This window comes from Chiloscyllium punctatum, chromosome X (genome assembly GCF_047496795.1).
Source record: "Chiloscyllium punctatum isolate Juve2018m chromosome X, sChiPun1.3, whole genome shotgun sequence".
Lineage (NCBI taxonomy): Eukaryota > Metazoa > Chordata > Chondrichthyes > Orectolobiformes > Hemiscylliidae > Chiloscyllium > Chiloscyllium punctatum.
The window spans coordinates 32,180,241-32,203,310 of record NC_092791.1 but is presented as its reverse complement, the minus strand read 5'-3'; the positions used below and the strand labels follow the sequence as shown (position 1 = coordinate 32,203,310).

The window sequence follows — 23,070 nt, the reverse complement described above, 5'->3', positions numbered from 1 at the left end:
TCATCTGCAAACTTGCTCACCCAACCTTCTAGCCCCTCCTCCAGGTCACTTATAAAAATGACAAACAGCAATGGTCCCAAAACAGATCCTTGCGGAACACCGCTAGTAACTGCACTCCAAAATGAACCTTTACCATCAACTACTACCCTCTGTCTTCTTCCAGCCAGCCAATTCCTAATCCAAACCTCCAACTCACCCTCAATGCCATACTTCCATACTTTTTTGCAGTAGCCTACCATGGGGAACCTTATCAAACGCCTTACTAAAATCCATATACACCACATCTACCGCTTTACCCTCGTCCACCTCCTTAGTCACCTTCTCAAAGAATTCAATAAGGTTTGTGAGGCACGATCTGCCCTTCACAAAACCATGCTGACTATCCTTGATCACATTATTCCTATCTAGCTGTTCATAAATCCTATCCCTTACAATTCTCTAAGACTTTGCCCACAACAGAAGTGAGACTCACCGGCCTATAGTTACTAGGGTTATCCCTACTCCCCTTCTTGAACAAGGGAACCACATTTGCTGTCCTCCAGTCTTCTGGCACTATTCCTGTAGACATAGAGGACATAAAAATCCAGGCCAATGGCTCTGCAATCTCTTCCCTTGCCTCCCATGGAATCCTAGGATAAATGCCATCAGGCCCAGGGGACTTATCTATTTTCACCCTTTCCAGAATTTCCAACACCTCTTCCCTACATACCTCAAAGCCGCCCATTCTAATTAATTGTGACTCAGTATTCACATTGGCAACAATGTCCTGTTCCTGAGTGAATACTGACGAAAAGTATTCATTCAGTGTCTTCCCCATCTCTTCAGCCTCCACACGCAACTTCCCACTACTATCCTTGACTGGACCTATTCCTACCCTAGTCATTCTTTTACTCCTGACATACCTACAGAAAGCCTTTGGGTTTTCCCTAATCCTACCAACTAAGGACTGTTCTCGTCCCCTCCTTGCTGCTCTTAGCTCTCTCTCTCTTCAGATCCTTCCTGGCTACCTTATAACTCTCGATCGCCCCAATTGAACCTTCACGCCTCATCTTTACAAAGGCCGCCCTCTTCCCTTTAACAAGGGATTCCAATTCCTTATTAAACCACAGCTCCCTCTCACAACCCTTTCCTCCCTGCCTGACAGGTACATACTTATCAAGGACACTCCATAGTTGCTCCTTGAACAAGCTCCACATATCAATTGCGCCCTTGCCTTGAAGCATACTTTTCCAAGCCACGCATCCTAAGTCGTGCCTCACCGCATCATAATTTCCCTGCCCCCAGCTATAACTCTTGCCCTGCAGTGCACACTTCTCCCTCTCCATCACTAGAGTAAAAGTCACCGAATTGTGGTCACTGTCCCCAAAGTGCTCACCTACCTCCAATTCTAACACCTGGCCTGGTTCGTTACCCAGAACCAAATCCAGTATAGCCTCACCTCTTGTTAGCCTGTCTACATATTGTGTCAGGAAACCCTCCTGCACACATTGGACAAACACCGACCCATCTAACGAACTCGAGCTATGGCTTTCCCAGTCAATATCTGGGAAGTTAAAGTCCCCCATAACAACCACCCTATTACTTTCACTCTTCTCCTGAATCATCCTCTCAATTCTTTCTACGTCTCTCGGACTATTAGGAGGCCTGTAGGAAACTCCTGACAGGGTGACCTCACCTTTCCTATTCCTAACCTCAGCCCAAACTACCTCAGATGGCGAGTCTTCATCCATCGTCCTTTCCACCGCTGTAATACTATCTTTGACAAGCAATGCCACACCTCCCCCTCTTTTTACCCCCACCTCTGACCCTACTGAAACATTTAAACCCTGGAGCCTGCAACAGCCAATCCTGTCCCTGTTCTACCCATGTCTCCGTAATAGCCACAACATCGAAATCCCAGGTACCAACCCACGCTGCAAGTTCACCTACCTTATTTCGTATACTTCTTGCATTGAAGTATACACACTTCAAGCCACTTTCCTGTTTACAGGCACCCTCCTTTGAGATTGATGCCATGTTCCTAACCTCCCTACACTCCAGGTCCTGCACCCTAAAGCTACAGTCTAGGTTCCCATGTCCCTGCAGAGTTAGTTTAAAAGACCCCCCCCCCCCCCCCCCAAGAGCACTTGTTTCATGCACGCTTGTTTGTCAATTGTATCATAACATACCTTTTTGTATTATAGTTTTGTGGTCGGATTATTTTAAAAGTTCTTTGGGGATCTGCGTGGCATTTATTGCCCTGAGAAACTAATGGTGAGCTGCTGCTTTGAAATAGTTTAATATAGCTGAGTGGCTTCATATGGCATTTGATGTGGGCCTGGTGACTAGTCTGCATATCTTTCCATTTAAGACAGTGGTGAGCCAGTAACATTTTCAACAGTGCGTCAGCTTTGTCGTCATTTTATACTAGATCACTTTTTTACTGATGCCATCTTTTTAATTCTAAACTTTGAAAACTGAATTCAGTTCTTAAACTGGTTGCACTAGTGTTCTCCAAACTATTGAGGCTTTTCAGTTATTAGTTCAATTACATAACCAGTACACTACCTTACTGTAAATTAGTATCTTTTGAGGCCACTTATGATGGAGCTACATGTTAGAGGTATAGGTTGTATGCAAATAATATGGAGCAAGGGGCATTCTACCTCAAAATAGTGCTGACTGACCAGTTGAAATGGAAAGAACGGGTGTTTCTGTAATTGTGCATTTAATTTAACCAAGGGACCACTTTTTGCCTATCTCCCACAATTGCCTTCAGCAATTCTTCTGCAGTGTGTATCTTTAGTTTTCTAGTAATGATTGTGAGGTGTCACTGGAACGGAGTGTCCCCTTTCCTTTTCATGTTATTGAATGAGCTGAAGCAAGTCAGTGTGGAAAGAACTAATAAAGCTTTATAAAACATATTAGACTAACAATCACCCCACCCCTGTTTTGTAGGGAAATGTTTGTCATTGACCATAAAATTTAAAAACGATCTAGGAATTTCAGAATGAAGAAGAGTTCCTGGTTTTTGATGATGAATTGTTCACCCTTCTCCTGGAGGTGCACATTTGGCCTTGTTAAAATGTAGGTAAGGGTCAACAGAGCAAAGTCCAGCTCCCCCACACACACACACACAAAAAAAAACAAGTCGTTGAGACTGTGTTGCTGGCTAAAAAATCTAGTGGCAAATGACAATGGTATGTTTCTCATAACAGGTAGCATTGGCCCAGCTCCAAAGTATGAACTTGATTTGGAGATGCTGGTATTGGACTGGCGTGGACAAAGTTTAAAAACCACACAATAGCGGGTTATAGTCCAACAGGTTTATTTGGAAGCACTAGCTTTCAGACGTCGCAACCTCCTGATGAAGGAGCAGCATTCGGAAAGCTAGTGTTTCCAAATAAACCTATTGGACTATAACCTGGTGTTGTGTTTTTAAACTAGGTATGAACTTGCCTGTTTATCAGGAACAGAGTAGAAAGAATTACATAACCTCAGTTCCATGAGTGAAATGGACAATCTGGTCAGTCATTAACTGTATTGTGGGATGCTGTGGACCTGCTGGGTTCCAATAATAGACCAAGAAATTTGCCACAGGCTTTAATTCCAAACTTTGTTCAAGCATGTCATCTAAGAACTATCTTGACCTGGCAAGGTTTCTGAACATAAAGGTTTCAAGCCTTGACTTGGCCTTTTGGCTAATGAAATGGTGTATCTATATAGCTGAGATTGGGGCACTGTTTGTGCCATCTTTCTTTGTGTTGCTGATGTCTGTTGGCATTCTTTTGTGATGATACTCACTTAGAGCCATAGAGATGTACAACACAGAAACAGACCCTTCGGTCCAACTCCTCCATGCTGACCAGATATCCCAACCTAATCTTGTCCCATTTGCCAGCACTTGACCTGTATCCTTCCAACCCCTTCCTATTCATATACCTATCCAGATGCCTTTTTAAATATTATCATTGTACCAGCCTTCACTTTCTCTGGCAACTCATTCCATACACGTACCACCCTCTGCATGGAAAAGGTTGCCCCTTGGGTCCCTTTTTATATCTTTCCCCTTGCACCTTAAACCTGTGCCCTCTAGTTCTGGACTGCCCCAACCCAGGGAAATTACTTCATCTATTTACCCTATCCATGCCCCTCATGATCTTATAAGCCTGTATAAGGTCACCCCTCAGCCTCCGACACTCCAGGGAAAACAGCCCCAGCCTATTTAACTTCTCTCTACAGCTCACACCCTTCAACCCTGGCAACACCCTTGTAAATCTTTTCTGAACCCTTTTAGGTTTCACAACATCCTTCTGATAGGAAGGAAACCAGAATTGCATGCAATATTCTAAAAGTGGCCTAACCAATGTTGCAGCTGTACACAGGACATGATCTCCAACTCCTGTACTCCATACTCTGACCAATAAAGGAAAGCATACCAAACATCGCCTTCACTATCCTATCTACCTGCGACTCCACTTTCAAGGAGCTATAAACCTGCACTCCAAGGTCTCTTTATTCAGCAACACTCCCTAGGATATTACCATTAAGTGTGTAAGTCCTGCTAAGATTTGATTTCCAAAAATGCAGCACATTTTAAGAGCTTATTTTGTCTGTTTTTGTTTTGAAGAAGTTGTAAGGCAGAGATGTGAAGCTGTCTCTAAGAAAGTGAACCATTTGTGAGGCTTTGGGATTACTTGTAGTTGTAACAATGCAAGCAGACTAGGTGTGGCCAGCTCTCTCAGAATAGGCTTTCTAGTTTTTGTTTAGTTTTTAAGCAGAAGCCTTTGGGTGTCTCAAGAGTTGGAAGCTTCAATGAATGTCTCCTAGCTGCTATTCTCAGAATTTTCTCTTGGTTTTCTTCCCTTCCTGGATCAGAATTTGCTTTTCTGTGGAGGGCTGTGTTAATGGGCTGTTACTATAATGGGAAAGTAAATTAGTAATTACTGTGTCTATTATTTGGTTAAGTTTTCCAAAGTATTCTAAAATCTTCTTTCTTTGGTTTGTATTCTAACTATAGTACTTAAATTGTGTTTTGCTTATCATCGAATAGTTTGACCAGTTGCATTGGATCTGGAACACAGCAATTCACATCTACCTTGAAAATAAGCAAACGTTAAGTTTTAGGGTACCTTCAAAATATTTTGAGGGGGTCTGGTCTGGTCCAAAACACTACTTTTGTCAAACCCAAAGAGTTTCTCCCACATTGAAAGTGATTTTGTAGTTTGGAAAAGAGAACAGTTTGGAGAAGGGGAATTATTTTTGGAAAAAAAAGTTTGCTGGTGACTTTTATCAAATAATTTAGATGGTGCAAATCTGAAACGAAACCAGAAAGAGTTTGGAAAAACACTGTCTGATTTGCTGAGTATCTATGGAGAGAAAAAAGTTAATATTTCAGTTGCATTGCCCTTTATCAGAATCAACAACGTTCCCAGATAGCTACTCTATAAATTGAATGAATGCCTCTTTATTTTTTTTCTGTGAGAACTTTTCTTTAGATTAGATTACTTAGTGTGGAAACAGGCCCTTCAGCCCAACGCGTCCACACTGACCCGCCAAAGTGCAACCCCCCCAGACCCTTTCCCCTACACTTACCCCTTCACCTAACACTATGGGCAATTTAGAATGGCCACTTCACCTAACCTGCACATTTTTGGACTGTGGGAGGAAACTGGAGCACCCGGCGGAAACCCACACAGACACGGGGAGAAGATGTAAACTCCACACACACACACAGTCGCCTGAGGCAGGAATTGAACCCGGGTCTCTGGTGCTGTGAGGCAGCAGTGCTAACCGCTGTGCCACCGTGCTGCCCATGTGTGTAATCTTAACATTGTAGGCAGAAGCTGCAGTAAACTAATGTCCTTTTAGGGAAGTAAATCGGCCATCCTTACCTGTTGTGCTGCATGCGACTCCAGGCTCTCAGAAATGTGGTTGACTCTTAAGTACTGTCTGAAATAGTCTAAGCCACTTAGTTGTCACAAAGTTAGCTAACTACCACCAGCACAAGGGCAATTGGGGATGGGCCCTTCAATGCTTGCCCTGCTAGAGACTGCAACATGTCCTGTGAACGAATGGAAGAAATAAAAAGAACTGCAATTGGCAAGTGTAAAGTCAATGCACAAGAAGTCCTGAAACTGCTGGTCATAGGCTTTGCACTTTCCTTTTTTTTTTAAAAACAAAAGTTGTGTAGGCAGGGTTCCTGAATATGGAGGATAGTACTGAAGCATCGTGACCTCCCAGAGGTTTAAAAAGTGTAGTCATAGTTACCAGAAAGCCAGTTATACTTTGATTTGTTAGGCTACTGGATTTTCTTTTGCTCGCTGCAAGATGCTGATGATGCCTCGACACGAGAGGATTAAGACAATGCATTTAACTGTGTGGAGTAGATTGTTTATTTTTTTAAATTCTATTTTGGCCAGTGCCTTTCTTGGTTGAGGTTACTTTCCAGCTTTGTCGATACCATATGCTAGCCATCTGTGACTGAGTGAGTGTACAAAATGACCGGAGAGAGCCATACCTTGCAGGACTAAGAGGTCTCTTGTGCCTCAGTTAAGTGTGGGAACTTACTGGGAAATTCTATCTGTGAACCGGTGCCTTGCCCCTCCATGCTACAGAATGTCAGCTTTCTGAAGCTGAGAATGTACTGGGACACTGCAGCAGAACTGTTGTTTTCTTTCAAAGTGTCCTCTGCTTTGATCATTTGCAGCAAGACAGATTGTTCGAGAATGAATAAATTTAATTCTAAAAGCTATACTAATATTTGTATCTTGCATGCTGCATTATTTTTAAAGAAAAATTAGTGCCTAAGAACTTGGAAGTTTGAGATGTGTGGACTCAGATGGCTATTGGGAGCCTGCTTTGAAGGAGTTGAGCACGATACATTACCATGTCAGGAGCAAGTGCATAAAAACCAATGTTTTTCCTGTGGTTTATTTGCTTAATGAGTAATAATTATGCATATATCTTTACATCATACAGCAGGGAAGGAGGCATTTTGTTTCATTGTCCTGTGCGGCAGTGTTCTTGTTTAATTTTTGTGGTCTGCATCCACCCAAGAAAGTTCTTGTAGCACTGGAAATGTTGGCCTGTAGTGTGTTTGTGTGTGTGAAATGGGAGTAGAGTTTAGCACAGTAAGAGTCTGTGGCTGAAGTGTTACCTACTGAGGCATGGCTGGACTCCTATGATGAGAAAGTGGGACATTTTTTAAAAAAAAATTATCCAGCAACATTTTTATGAATGACCTTGGATGAGGAAATGGAAGGTTGGGTTAGTAAGTTTGTCAATGACATGAAGGTTAGTGGAGTTGTGGATGATGTGAAGGGCTGTTGTGTTGCAGTGTGGAGGAACAGAGGGTTCTTAGAGCGCACATCCATAGATCTCTCAAAGTTGCCACTCAAGTTGATAGGATTGTTAAGACGACGTATGGTGTGTTGGCTTTCATTTAACAGGGGTGCTGAGTTTGAGCTGTGAGGTCATGCTGCAGCTTGATACAGCCCTGGTTAGATCACACTTGGAATATTATGTTCAGTTCTGGTCGCTTCGTTATAGGAAGGATGTGGAAGCTTTAGAGAGGGTGCAGAGGAGATTTACCAGGATGCTGCCTGGACTGGAGGGCATGTCTTATGAAGAGAGGTTGAGGGAGCTGGGGCTTTTCTCATTGGAGCGAAGATGGATGAGAGGTGACTTGATAGAGGTGTACAAGACGATGAGAGGCATCGTGTAGATAGTCAGACTTTTTTTTTCCCCAGGGTGGGAATGGCTATTATGAGGGGGCATAATTTTAAAGTGTTTGGAGGAAGGTATAGGGGATATATCCGAGGTCTGTTCTTTACTACCCCTGCTGGCAGTGCATTCCACGCACCCATCATCTTTTGCGTAGAGTCACATACATTGGGGACATTTAAGTGACTCTTGGATAGGCACATGGCTGATAGTAAAATGAAGGGCATGCAGGTTAGTTTGATCTTTAGAGTAGGATGAAGGGCTGTACTGTGCTGTACTATTCTATGTTATAGTGTTAATGATTCATTCATCTGTATTGACTTTGGCTTGCATAAAAATTGTACTGATTCCATTTAAGGAGACTTGCTTGGGAGGAGAATAGAAGAACCATGTATTTAAAAAAACATGCTTTTTTGGATCAGTGGTAAAATACATTGCCTTTCTGAGCTATACCTATCAAGAAAGTCCTTGGCTAAGTTAGCTGATCTGTGTCAAGGCAGCATCAAAACAGCTGCAGTTGATTTCCACATTTAGGTCCCCACGTCTTCATTTTCATAATACCATGTAATAATTTTGTCTTTTACTTGAATTTAGTTTTGGATTGCATTCATGTTTGAAATTGTGTAATTTATTTTTTTAAACTACTTTTTTACATTTGTTGTTTTGAATAATTGAGTTCTAATTTTAAGGGATCGTAAGAGTGAGATTTCAGATTCCAATCCCAGTACCCCTCAGAGATGGTAATGTAAGCTTGATCTGCTAACCAATGCTCCCTTGTGATAATGGGTCACCTGAATTGTCAACTTTCTGTCTCCACGAATGTTGACAGACTTGCTGAGTATTTCCAGCATTTTCTGTGTTTGGTCTCTAGGCCTGTAACCTCACTGAATTTGTTTAGCTATTTTAACACCTGATCTCACCAGCTCTTGTAACTTTTTTTCCAGGCAGGGCTTGCTAACATGTGACCTACTTCTAGACTTCCTCCAAGTTGCCCTCTTGAAATGTTCAGGACGGCCCAATGAAATTCATGTGTCGAACAGTGAGCATATGAATGCCTTTCTATTTTGCTGTCTATCTCCCCTTTGATAAATTACATTGAGAGGACATGTTTGAGGTTGAATTTCAATGAAGTATCTGTTTGTAATTTGTATAAATATGAACATTGACTGTTAACGGTCTTCCACTGTGAGAAAAATCACAAGCCCAATAGTGTTTGCCCTCCATGTTCACTTTGCTGTCCAGTATCCACTCCTACAATCAGAAATGAAATTCATTGTTTACTTTCTTCCTTCTCAACGTAGAGGCATGGTAACTGGTTACCGCATCCTTGTAGCAATTTAAAAGCAGTTAGGTCAGCAATTTTAATTAGAACTGGACCTGGGCAACACCACTCAGTGGCATATTTGCAAACTGAAGAATTAGGAATCCTGTCATTGCCTGATTTGTACAAATCTCCAAGACCAGGGCAAGTGAAGCATATTTATTTAATTGCCTGGCTTGGCAAATGATCTGTTTCTAAAGTACAATCAACCTTCTCAAATAAATTGTCTAGCTGCGTTTCGCCAAGTATCATATAGTTATCCACAGGTGACTATATAGAAAAATTTCAGTTATAAAAATTGATGACGAGCTGCATACAGTCCTCTTCCAAGTCTTTTTACTGCAAGTAATTTACAAATGACTTTCAGAAGTAAAAGCATGTCAGAAGCTCAGTTCCCCACAGGAGTTCTTGTTTATCTCCATAAGAATGATATTATGGATTGATAGTGTGTGGAATGGGCATTCCAAGCTGCCTTTGCGATGTGGGCTGTGTCAAGACCTGTGGCAGAATTGAGTGGGAATTCTAGTGCAGCCTATCACTAGGTGCTCTATCTTTCGCTGAGTGGCGAGCTGCATTCCTCATTGGGCAATAATGAGTCACCAATAAAGGGGGATTGTCCTCCGTTTAGGGCACTGACTCTGTGCTGGCTGGTGATCCAGTCAGTGTGCTCCTGATACTGTTTTGAGGAGGAGGAGAAGAGTTTTCTTTTCTTCTTTTTCTTCCCTCTTGTTTAGGGAGGACGCTTGTTCTTTTGGCTTTTTTAAATTGTTTTTTGTAGTTTTTTGTTTTTTCTAAAAAAGGGAAACAAATAAAGGGGGATTGTTGTTTGCTGCAGGACGTGCTACTTTCTAAATATTTAGCTTCCAAAATTGCCAAATGCAACAAGCAAGCTAGATGTTGAAATCTCGGCATGGAAATCAGAGCAGGTACCTAATGACTTCAACTCACTGGCTGTGAGGCATCTCTGTTGCTGAGCAGCGAGCAGCAAGCAGCGTCTCTCTCACGTGTTCTATGGGCTCCAGCCGCATGAGCCCCCCCACGTCCACTGATGCTGGCATTTGGCTTTTGTCAACTTATCACAATCATGCTACGAGTCTGAGTACACGTCTGATCCACTGACACAGACTTGCATTGCACAAATTGCGAGGGCGTCTTGTGCACAGGTATGGGCCCCTCACTCCGGCTGTTTGTTTTGCTCTCTTGGAGCACTTAAAGCTTGCCTGAATGCTCTCTGTATCCTTGCCTAGTCTGTCATGCCTGTTAGGCACTATCAGTTCCGCAATATTGACATGCTGTCTTGTGCAGATTTTGTTTGTTTGTCAGCCGAAATCTGGGGAGAGAGGGAAGCATCCTAATATGCAACACACTGGTGTCAATTTAACAACATGTACCAGCTGTCTGGACAGCAAACGCATTCCACATATATTCAACCAAATGGCTAATGTCGGACACTAGGTCCGGTTGAAGTAGTTCAGAGGTCTCATGAAAATAATCTTGGAATCCATCTGCTATTCCTTTTAAAGGAGCATGTGCGGAGATGCTGCAATGGTTTGTGAAGGGATCGCTGCCAAAAGGGTCGGGGACTCGAGGTTGGGGAGAAAGTAGTGTTTATGGAGGTGGGAACAAGGACAATGGGGGTGGTGTGGTGGAGGAGTGCAGAACAGCATAGGAGTGGGTGATTATGGTTGTGACATCACTGTGGCCTCCACATGGAGGAGCAGGTTGGGTATCCTTTAATTTGTAATATTGAGGTTCAGGAGGCAGGGAGGACATTGCATGCAAAGTACAATGTGGAAATCCACCCATACTGAAGCAGGGTGGGGGGACAGCTGGCAACGGTTTGTTAGGATAGCGTGATTTAAGAGATATAGAGGGTCAGGGGCAATACCTGGCAGAACCTGGTGCTATTAATGTACACCACAAGCTACATCCCTGTCATCATTTTCCATTCTCGAGATCCACAATACAACTGAAAAACTAGTTGGGCAATGCCTAGGTTGGGTGGAGTCAGTGTCTTTTTGGACAAAAACATGGGAATCCCAGTCTGCTGGATGTTAGGACATTGAAGGGACTCATACGTCAAGTGTGGGTATATGAACTCCGGATACACTTCATGTGCAAACACTTCATTTGTGCGTGTTTATCTGCTTAAATGTGGATTGCACCTTGCCATTGTGCAAGCTAAACTAACGTGATGTGGTTAAATGGTGATGGGAGTGAGAGAAATGAGATTACATGTGTGTGAGGGAATCTCAGCTGTACCTGCTGGCTGCTGTGTCATTATGCTGTCAGTGAGGGGTAATGCTGGGTTGCCAATACCTGTTCAGGTGCACATTGGCTTCCAAGATGTAAGGAATATCTATCTTTGGCAGATATCGGAGTGGTGAGCTTTTCTCAGAGCAGCAAATGGCAAGATGGATCTAGAATTGGATGTGTTTTGGTAAGATGCCATGTGATAGCTTGCTAGGCCTCATGGCAAGAATCCCTCCCAAAAGCTTGATACAACTTGTGTGGCCAAAAATGAGAGATTTCAGTAGAGGAAAAGATAGCAAAGGTAATCTTTTAGATAGGAGTGAGTGTGACAGGGTAGTTGTTATGGGGGACTTTAGTATTCCCAGTCAGTATTTGGAAAGTTATAGTTCAATTACTTTTTAGATGGGTCAGTTTTTGTCTCCTGTGTGCAGGAGAGTTTCCTGACACAGTATGTAGACAAGCCAACAAGGGGTGAGGCCACATTAGATTTGGTACGAGGTAATGACCCCGGCCAGGTGTTAGATTTGGAGGTAGGTGAGCACTTCGGTGATAGTGACCACAATTTGGTTATGTTTACTTCAGTGATGGAAAGGGATAGGTATATACCGCAGGGCGAGAGTTATTGCTGGGTGAAAGGCAATTATGATGTGATTAGGCAAGTTTTAGGATGCAGATGTTGGGGAAGGAAACTGATGGGGATGGGCATTGAACTGTAGAGCTTATTCAAGGAACAGCTTCTGCAGGTACTTGCTACGTATGTACCGGTCAGGCAGGGAGGAAATGGTTGAGCGAGAGAGCTGTGGTTAATGAAAGAAGTTGAATGTCTTGTCAAGAAGAAGAAGGAGGCTTATGTTAGGACGAGATGTGAAGGCTCAGTTAGGGCACTTGAGAGTTGTAACTTGACCAGGAAAGACCTAAAGAGAGAGCTGAAAAGAGCCGGGGGGATGTGAGAAGTCATTAGCAGATAGAATCAAGGAACACTCAAGTTTTCTATTGGTATATCCGGAACAAAAGAATGACTAGAGTAAGATTAGGGCCAATCAAGGATAGTAGTGGGAAGTTGTGCGTAAAGTCAGAAGAGATAGGGGAAGCACTAAGTGAATGTCTTTTTCCAGTGTGAATACTGATGAAAAATAATGTGGTCAAGGAGAATACTGAGATACAGGCTACTAGACTAGATGGGATTGAGGTTCACAAGGAGGAGGTGTCAGCAACTATGGAAAGTGTGAAAATAAATAAGTCCCTTGGGCTGAATGGGATTTATTCTAGGATTCTCTAGGAAACCAGGGAGGAGATTGCAGAGTCTTTGGCTTTGATCTTTGTCATTATTGTCTACAGGAATAGTGCCAGAAGACTGGAGGATAGCAAATGTTGTCCCTTTGTTCAAGAAGGGGAGTAGAGACAACCCTGGTAATTATAGACCAGTGAGCTTTACTTTGGTTGTGGGTAAAGTGTTAGAAAAGGTTAAAAGAGAGGATTTATAATCCTCTAGAAAGGAATAAGTTGATTAGGGATAGTCAACACCATTTTGTGAAGGGTAGATTGTGCCTCACAAACCTTGAGTTTTTTCAGAAGGTGACCAAACAGGTGGATGAGGGTAAAGCAGTTGATGTGGGGTATATGGATTTCAGTAAGGCGTTTGATAAAATTCTCCACAGTAGGTTATTGCACAAAATGTGGAGGCATGGGATTGAGGGTGATTTAGCGGTTTGGATCAGAAATTGGCTAGCTGAAAGAAGACAGAGGGTGGTGGTTGATGGGAAATGTTCATCAATGTAAGAGTTCAGTTACCAGTGGCGTACCACAAGGATCTGTTTTGGGGTCACGGCTGTTTATCATTTTGAAAAATAACCCAGATGAGGGTGTAGAAGGATGGGTTAATAAATTTGCAGATGACACTAAAGTTGGTGGAGTTATGGATAGTGCTGAAGGATGTTGCAGGTTACAGAGGGACCTAGATAAGCTGCAGAGCTGGCCTGAGAGGTGGCAAATGGAGTTTAGTGCAGAAAAGTGTGAGGTGATTCACTTTGGAAGGAGCAAGAAGAATAGAGAGTACTGGTCTATTGGTAAGATTCTGGGTAGTATAGATGAGCAGAGAGATTGCTGTGTCCATGTACATTGATCCCTGAAACGTGCCACCCAGGTTGATAGGGTTTTTAAGAAGGCATATGGTGTGTTAGCTTTTACTGGTAGAGGGGTTGAGTTTTGGAGCCACGAGGTCCTGCTGCAGTTGTACAAAATCTGGTGCGGCCACACGTGGAGTTCTGGTCACTGCATTATAGGAAGAATGTGGAAGCTTTGGAAAGGATTCAGAAGAGATTTACGAGGATGTTGCTTGGTATAGACGGAACGTCATATGAGGAAAGGCTGAGGGACTTGAGGCTGTTTTTGTTAGAGAGAAGGTTGACAGGTGACTTAATTGATAATCAGAGGTTTAGGTAGGCTCTGTGTTCACCCTTTTTCCTTGGATGGTGATGGTTAGCATGAGGGGACATAGCTTTAAGTTGAGGGGTGATAGATATAGGACAGATGTCAGAGGTAGTTTCTTTACTCAGAGTATCAGTGTTAGGTTCTTTTCCTGAGGTGGTTTTACACACTCGATGCAATTCACACACACCAACTTCAGCAAATAGTTAAAGTTTATTAAAGCTTCTACAAACTAGGTGACCCTGTTGACCCTCTTCACATGCATGCAAAGTCGAGTCAAAAAGTGAAGCCCTGAACAAAGAAAACACATCCCCTTTATCCAGATCAGTTGGTCAAGCTCACAGATACTCTGGCCACTCAAGACAACCTTCCGCCCCCCCCCCCCCCCCCCCCCCCCCGCCACTCCCTCAGTCACATGTTACCCCATGTACAATGGTAGGATGAGATCATCCTCAGAGATAATGTAAATGCCTAATCCTGGGGAATTGTTATGCAGATGATTCCCCACGATAATGTAGGTGTGATGTAGCTTCGGGGGATGGCTATGAAAACTTCTTCTGAATGGAAGAGATTGATTGAGAGTTTGATTTGATAATAGTATGGGGAGTAGTAGCAAATGACTGGGGGTCATTCTCATTCCTCCATGAATGTCGTCCCCACCCACTTCCAGAATGTTTGTGTGCACAAGTTTGTGGGGTGCATTTGTACTTGCAAAATTACATTTTACTTTGCTCAAAAACGGCATGAATCAATATAAGATTCTGTAAATCCGTTTTTTTTTTAGATTAGACTCAATCTGACCATTGTAACAGACAGCCTTGCAGAGAATTAACGCTCTCGACATATTATCTGGGCCGACATGACGCCAATTGTTAAAGTGCACTTGAGAATGTAACTTCTAAAAGTTTTGCGATTTATATATGAAAGAACTGAAATCAACATGGTCATTCAAAAAGATGAGAGACTTAAACAATCCGGGTCTTTTTCAATATATAAATTCAGTTACATCACACTGTAAACTTTTGCTATAAATTCTGTGTCTTAGAATCTTATTCTCCACAATCACTTGATGAAGGAGCAGTGCTCTGAAAGCTAGTGCTTCCAAATAAACCTGTTGAACTAATGACCTGGTATATGATTTTTTAAAAAAACTTTGTACACCCCAATCCAACACCGGCTTCTCCAAATCCTGAGGAACCCCAGTAGTGATGTCCTGAGGCTGAGATGATTTGGTCTGAAACAGCCGAAGGGCCTGTTTCCATACTGTAAAGTAATACAGGCAGAGTGCCTGAAGGGTGGAGAGAATACAGGCACTCTGCCTGTATTCCTGATGAAGGGCTTTTGCTGGAAAAAACAATTTTTTTTTTCTCTGCTCCTCGGATGCTGCCTGAACTGCTGTGTTTTTTCCAGCACCACTCTACTCCAGAATCTGGTTTCCAGCATCTGCAGTTATTGTTTATACCTACACTGTAAAGTAATCTAATCTAAACCACATCTTTCTTTCTTTTTATGCTAGTTATGAATCCAGCCAGTAAAAAGTTTCTCCCCTGATTCCCATTTATTCCATTTTGTTAGAGCTCCTTGATGCCTACTTTTGTTACCTGTTGGTTAACCAAGTTGTGTCATAAGGTCTAATGTTCACATTTCAACCTAAATGGATCTCTGCTTCAACAAGCTATTCAAAGATCATCTATTCCACTTGGTGTAAAAATTAACTCATGCTGGCTTGGCTTAGTCATCAAATTGCATAGTATACTGGATCCCTGATTCACTAAACAGGGAGGAAGATGATTTGTTGTGGAGGGATGATTCTGAAAACTTTCTAAAGACCCTGAAGCTAATCCAGAGTGGATCCTTATGGTCCTGCTCATGCAGTAGCAAAAGTGACTCTGAATCAATTCGATGAGTTTTTTTTTTCATCAGGTGCTGAAGACAATGAATTTCGCAGGCTTTAAAGCTTCCATTGTGGTTAAAGATTTCTTTGCCAAATGAATTTATTCAATAAGCCGAGCCATAAATATGAATTGTTTTCCACATTCAAAATGGTCACCTACACTCTGGTTTATGTTTTATGTTCTGTCAAAAGTTGACCCCTGCTTTTTTTTTGGTTTTAGTTTTGGAGGCTTCAAAAATTGACTTGTACTGTAATCTAGAGTGAAATTTTCTATTGAAAAGGAATTTTTTTTTAATAAAGTAGGTCTGGTGGTATAATGTCAGCCAGAAACAAATATTACATCATATAGTAACAAGGAACTTGGTTGATTCAGAAGCCAGTCATTTAGTTCTTCATTTTGATAACTTTCTTTTTCTTTGAGTAAAGTTCAATGTTACCCATGTAATAAAATGCTCGGTGAAACTCATGTTTTAAGTCGACTTGGTTTGTAGGTGGGGAAAGTATGTGACATTGTTTTCTTTTGTCTAGTTCCTAGAAATCTGAGTGACCACTTCATTGAGGATGTTTCAAAAAAAACACCTTTGTGTGACTATGGAGTGACTAGGTTGAACTGGGCATAGTGACAAATTCTTGTGATTTATGGTTTTTTATAATCTGAGGGAAGGGTTTGTGAAGCAGAGAGACTGGGTAAAGCTCAGGAATCCATGTACAATTTAGTCCACCTCTTTGTGAACAGAATGGCTGTGTAAAGTTTTGCTGTCCTTTTTGATGAGACAGCGATCAAATTAAGTCTTAAATGGTTTCACTATTCCCACGCTAGTTTCTACCCTTTTTTGTTTGAACTCGCTTCTGTGACTCTGTTGTTTACAAGATAAGTTTTTCAACATAGCCTCTGCTTCAACCACTCCTTTCACAAAACATTTCCATGTGCTAGCAACTTGGTAAAATAATTTTTTTTGTAGCCTGTCTCTTCACACCCTTTGTAAGGATTTTAAGTTGAAGTCTTGTTGCCACTTTTAAGCACACGAATTGATCTTTCCAATATTTTGAAAGCTCCTTGTTAAGTTGCTTCTACTCAAGTGGAAATAGTCCCTGTATCTCAAATCTTGCCTTGTAATTACAATTGCCCATCCCTGGCATTGTCCTGGTGAATCAATGCTGCATGATTTTTTTTAATATGCTTTAGTGTTTATTATATAATGGAGTGACCAAGCCTGAAAACAGAAATCCAACTGTTGCTTTGTGAAAACTTTTTACTTGCTTTTATTAACAAGGAAGAGAGAACCAAACTGCTTTTCATTTTTTAAAAAAAAATGACTTTATCTACCTGCACCTTCTCTTTTAACCAGTTGTAAGATTTCCTAATTCTGTTTCTTAACTGCCAGAATCTCTTTCCTTTCAAAATATTTTACCTCATTTTTTTTTCCACATTGAAGTTGTAGCTGTCACCTGTCTGCCCTTTTCACTAGCCTGACTCTCTCCTCCTGAAGACTTAAACGCCCTGTTTATCAAACCTCCAACTTTTGTCATCAGCAATTTTTTGGAGGTTATCATAGAATCCCTGCGGTGTGGAAGCAGGCCATTTGGCCTATTGAGTCTACACTGACCTTCTGAAGAGCATCACATCCAGACCCCCATTCCTGTAACCTTGCATTTCCCATGGCTAATCCACCTAGCGTGCACATCCCAGGTCATCTGGGACAATTTACCATGGCCAATCTACTTAACCTGCATATCTTTGGACTGTGTAAGGAAACCCACGCAGACATGGGCAGAATGTGCAACCTCCACACAGGTCACCCAAGGATGGAATCAAACCTGTGTCTCTGGTGTTGCGAGGCAGCAGTGCTAACCACTGCGCCACCTTGCTGCCTCATACACATACACAACACAAACAAGAATGGATACAATGTACCAGCATGCTATACTTTGAATTGTAAGAATGGAACTAAGTTGTGGACGGCATAGCCAAACCTATAATGTTTGGTAATTCTGAATGCTGACTCCTCTTATCGTTATAAGAAAAATCTACTTCAGTTCCCCATTCTTGAGATTTCCTCATTCTTGTAAAAATAAAATTCCCTGTTCATCTTGTATTTCATTGAAAATTGACTAGGTGAGGAAATTTCCCTCCACCCCTCCCCAAAAACTCATGTTTTTGTTTTTTATTGCCTGTATGGGTCATACTGTAAAGGTGAAAGGGCTGCTTGCTGAATTGAGGATCATAAAATATGAGGGCACCCTGGATGAGATTTGTTTTAACTCTGATTTTGTTTTTCCTTTTACTGAGCTAACAGTGGGCAAGAAGGGAAATTAATGTACCTTAGATTTTGTTCACCTGCATTCCACTGTGCAATTTCTTTATGTTCAACGTTAGTTTGCCAGTATCCTGTTTCTACTTGTTCAAAGCAACAACCTTGACTTAAGTTACTTGCTACTGAATGTGCGCATAGCACAGTGAACTAATAATTATAAAACTGCTGACTGCAGAGTGCAATTTTCTTGCAAGAATGTGACTCAAAGCTCAAGCATTACCCTTCCTCCTTCACTCACGTCACCAGATATGCTCATGTTTCTTTACAGTTGCCTGGAATTTCCACAGATTCTTTCTGATTTCCCACCATAAATTGGAAAACCCTGAGATACACTGCCTGGAGTAGCTAACTATAACTGATCACCATCTCTTTGCGGAGTAGGGGGAGAAGAATGGGGAGTTCTACCATGGTTATGGTGGGTAACTAGAAAAATCACGTAGCGGTTTCCCTCCATATGTCTGGTTGATATGGAAGTCACTAGTTGTAATTCTGTTCTCTCCTCTCTGGCATCATCATCATCAAAGAAGGCTATCACAAAATTTGATGGATTTGTTTTTAAAATCATAAGTTCACATAAAGTAAACAAATAGAAGTAGGATTTTTTTTTGATGTAATGGTAGGTCCCTCCTCCTGCACCAAGAGACCCAGGTTCAATCCCACCTGCTCCAAAGGGGTGTATTGACCTCCTTTGAACAGGTTGATTAGGGAAATATAACAAATAGAAACTTCCCCCCCCCCCCCCCCCCCCCCCCCCCCCCCAGTGGCTTAAAGGGTCAGTGGCCTGATGGCAATAATTGAAAGTGATAGGACAAAGAAAATGACAGCACAGGAACAGACCCTTTAGCACTCCAACCCTACATCACTCCAGATCCTCTAAACCTGTCGCCTATTTTCTAAGAATCTGTATCCCTCTGCTCCCTGCCTGTTCGGTATCTGTCTAGGTATATCTTAAATGATGCTATCGTGCCTGCCTCTACCACCTCTGCTGGCAACATGTTCCAGGCACCCACCACCCTTTGTGTAAAGAACTTCCCACACGTATCTCCCTTAAACTTTTCCCCCCCTTACCTTTGAACTCGTGACCCCTGGAAATTGGGGTGGGGGGGAAGCTTCTTGCTATCCACCCTGTCTATACCTCTCATGATTTTGTAGAACTCAATCAGGTCCCCCTCAACCTCTCTTTCTAATGAAAATAATCCTAATCTACTCAACCTCTCTTCATAGAAAGCACCCTCCATACCAGGCAACATCCTGGTGAACCTCCTCTGCACCCTCTCCAAAGCATCTGCAACGATTTGGTAATGTGGTGACCAGAACTGTGCGTAGTATTCCAAATGTGGCCAAAACAAAGTCTTTTACAACTGTAACATGACCTGCCAACTCTTGTACTCAATACCCCGTCCAATAAGGTGCCATATGCCGCCTTAATCACTCTATTGACCTGCGTTGCCACCTTCAGGGTACAATGGGCCTGAACATCTAGATCTCTCTGTCAATTTTCCCTAGGGCTTTTCCATTTACTGTATAGTTTGCTCTTGAATTGGATTTTCCACAATTTATCACCTCGCATTTGTCTGGATTGAACTCCATCTGCCATTTCTCTGCCTAAATCTCCAATCTTTCTATATTCTCTGACAGACCCCTTCACTATCTACTACTCCACCAGTCTTAGTGTCATCTGCAAACTTGCTAATCAGACCAACTATACCTTCCTCCAAATCATTTTATATATATCACCAACAACAGAGGTCCTAACACAATCCTTGTGGAATGCCACTGGTCATAGTTGTTCATTTTGAGAAACTCCCTTTCACTACACTGTCTCCTGCTGCCCAACCAGTTCTCTATCCATCTAGCTCGTACACTCTGGACCCCATGAGACTTGACTTTCTCCATCAGTCTACCAAGATGCGGAACTTTATCAAGCACCTTACTAAAGTCTGTGTATATGACAACTACAGCCCTTCCCTTATCAATCAACTTTGTCACTTCCTCAATGAATTTTAATAAGTTGGTAAGGCAAGGCATTCCTGCACAAAACCATGTTACCTATCACTTTCTTCCAAATGTAAATAGATCCTAGTCCTCTTATCTTCTCCAGCAGATTCCCTACCACTGATGTCAGGCTCACCAGTCTATAATTATCTGGATCATCCCTACTACCCTTCTCAAACAAGGGAACAACATTAACAATTCTCCAGTCCTCTGGAATCTCCTCCATGTTCAAGGATGCTGCAAAAATCGCTGAAGGAAGCAGTGGTAATATAAAGGGGAAGTATTTTTGTGCAAATGTGTTATGATTTGTAATGCACTGCCTGATAGGGTGGTAGAGTCAAATTAATAGTAGTCTTCAAAGAGGAATTGGATAAATACTTAAAGGAGAAAAAGTTGAAAGTATAGCGACTGGATTGATCCTTTTTTAAAAATTCATATGGGCATTGCTGGTTTGGCTCGCTTTTAACCATCTGTAATTGACCAGAGGGCACTGAGGACTCCAGACCCACAGTAATGTGGTTGAATCCTATGTAGACAGACCAGGTAATGATGGCGGTTTCTTTTCTGAAAAGGACATTTCTGAACCAGGTGGGTTTTTATAACGAATGTCATTATTAGACTCTTGATGTGAGATGTTTTTATTAAATTCAAATTCCACCATCTGCCATGAGGGGATTTGAACTCAGGTCCCCAGAATATTACCTGGGTCTCTAGGTGAACAGCCTCATGATGATACCATTCATCCATTACCTTCTCCAAAGGATTTTAACCCTGGGCACCTTTTTTGTGCAGTATCAATGATTTTATTGCATAAAATAATGTTGCCTGATTGCTACAAAGGCTGACTCCTCTCATGCCTGCTGCTCTTGTTCTCACTTTGTTACCTGTCTCCTGTCCAAACATATGTGCATGTACAACTTTTTAATTGAGAAATATCTATTTCGAAGTTGATGTACATCACTGCTAAATCATTTAAAACTTCAGAATGTTTCAGCACATCCAAAGGCAGGTGTGCATATACATGCTTGCACAAGGAGGATTTAATTCCCTGCAGAGTTCAGTTACTAACTTCACCTTCGTTACTTTGGAAGAGTGACATTTGGATGTGAGCACCTTGGAAACTGGGAGAGTTGCAGAGTATTCTGCTCATGAATGGCATTGGTTTTGACCTTGGTAACCAGCACCCTGATAAGTTGTACAAGAGTTTTGAAAAATCAAGGAATTTCAGACTTTAGAAAATTACATTAAGAAATTTATTTTTTCAAAAAGAAAGTGTTCCAATTAGCTGCTAACAAATCCAGAGTTGTCAGTTAGGGGTTACAACTCTAGGCAAATGGACTATCCTATTATGATTTGGAGATGTTGGTGTTGGACTGGGGTGTACAAAGTTAAAAATCACACAACACCAGGTTATAGTCCAACAGCTTTAATTGGAAGCACACTAGCTTTCGGAGCGACATTCCTTCATCAGGTGATAGTGGAGGGCTCGATTGTAACACAGAATTTATAGCAAAAATTTGGAATAAATTCTGTGTTACGATTGAGCCCTCCACTATCACCTGATGAAGGAGCGTCGCTCCGAAAGCTAGTGTGCTTCCAATTAAACCTGTTGGACTATAACCTGGTGTTGTGTGATTTGTATCCTATTATGCAGTAACTATATAAACAGCTTGTTTTTGTTAAAATATTGTTGCAGTGGAAAATACGCTCTTCCAAAGTTAGGTTTTCAAATGAGAACTTTAGCTGAAAACATTTCGTTTTGGGAAGATTAAAATCAGTGAGCATGGCGATCTTCATTAAGGAGGAACTTTTGAGTAGAATTAAAACACGTTTGCCAGTGTATGGGCTGATAAAGGTGTTGATGGGTCAAGTTCTGTGCAAAGGATGAAATATTAGCCTCCTGTTTTCAAACACATCACCTGAGATTTGAACCACTAAAATATGTCTAAGCATATAGAGCACTGTAACAAACTAATTTAGTCAATATTCATTTCCATGTGGGGGCGGTGATTATCACAATGCCAATATGTACTGGAATTAGTAATTCAGAAACCTTGCCATCCTTACCAGGTGTGACCAGCAGGCCTCCAAATCCACGGTGATTTCTGAAATAGCCTCACAGGTCACTTGAAGGCAATTTGGGATGAGCAACAAATAATGACTCTCACATCCCATGAAACAAATAAAGTTCTGGAATGTGGATTACCTGTATCATCTACAAGGTAAAAACAATGACTGCAGATGCTGGAAACCAGAATCTGGATTAGTGGTGCTGGAGGAGCACAGCAGTTCAGGCAGCATCCAAGTAGCTTCGAAATCGACGTTTCTGGTGAAGGGCTTTTGCCCGAAACGTCAATTTCGAAGCTACTTGGATGCTCCCTGAACTGCTGTGCTCTTCCAGCACCACTAATCCAGATTTTGTATTATCTACAGTTTAACAGCCCACCATTTAGTTACACATTTTATCAATACCCTATCTTCTGGGCAAATAAAAAGTTTGACATTTTTTTTGTCTTGTTTACAACTCATGTAAGAAATATTCATACCTGTCCTGAAGGCAGTGTTGGGGTACATTTCTACATGTGATAGAATCCGTCCACTACTTAACACCAAATTACTTTTGCCAAGACAAATATAAACATTCAGCTATAATGCTGTCTATGGTTAAACTGTGTCTGATTCTGACTGTAAAGAATGAGAAAACTTGTCAACTGTGAAAAATGGCAAACTGTTTAAGATTTTTATTGGGTTGTGGTACTAAACTGTATAAATTAATCTTTGCTGTCCTCCTCATTGAATTTACATTACAATGTATAAAATTCAGTTATCAAAAAACTGGATGTTTTTGAAATTGTTATATTTTATACTATACTTTGTCCCAGTAAGTCAGAATTAGTTTTAAATTTTCTCTCCTCTGGTTCTCTGTAGGGCACTGGCTCCTCCACCTTGTCTGATAGTCTAGTTCCTGTGCTTGAGTCAATGCCTTTGACTAAAGTTTTGATACAGTAGAGACAGTGTTCTGTTATGTCAAAAAAGTTTGTTTGGCCCACAGGTATGACTGCAAAAAGAAAGCATGATAGGGCCAGGAATAAAGGACTGGGGGCAGAGGAAGCTATTGGGCCATCTGAGCATGCTCAACATTTGATAAGATCCTGGCTGAT

General features: G+C 41.7%; 1 protein-coding gene across 5 annotated transcripts in view; it reads left to right on the top strand.

Annotated features, from left to right (window-relative positions):
• LOC140471110 (signal transducer and activator of transcription 5B-like) overlaps positions 1-23,070 on the top strand; it is a 134,436-nt gene that overhangs the window by 37,351 nt on the left and 74,015 nt on the right. Inside the window, exon 2 of one of the 5 annotated variants that reach the window (XM_072566992.1) lies at positions 21,980-22,131. The exons of the other annotated variants lie outside the window; for them this stretch is intronic. Coding sequence (XP_072423093.1) covers positions 22,083-22,131 — 49 coding nt within the window. The 5' untranslated portion in view covers positions 21,980-22,082. The remainder of the gene's footprint in view (positions 1-21,979; positions 22,132-23,070) is intronic. 5 annotated transcript variants of the gene reach the window in all.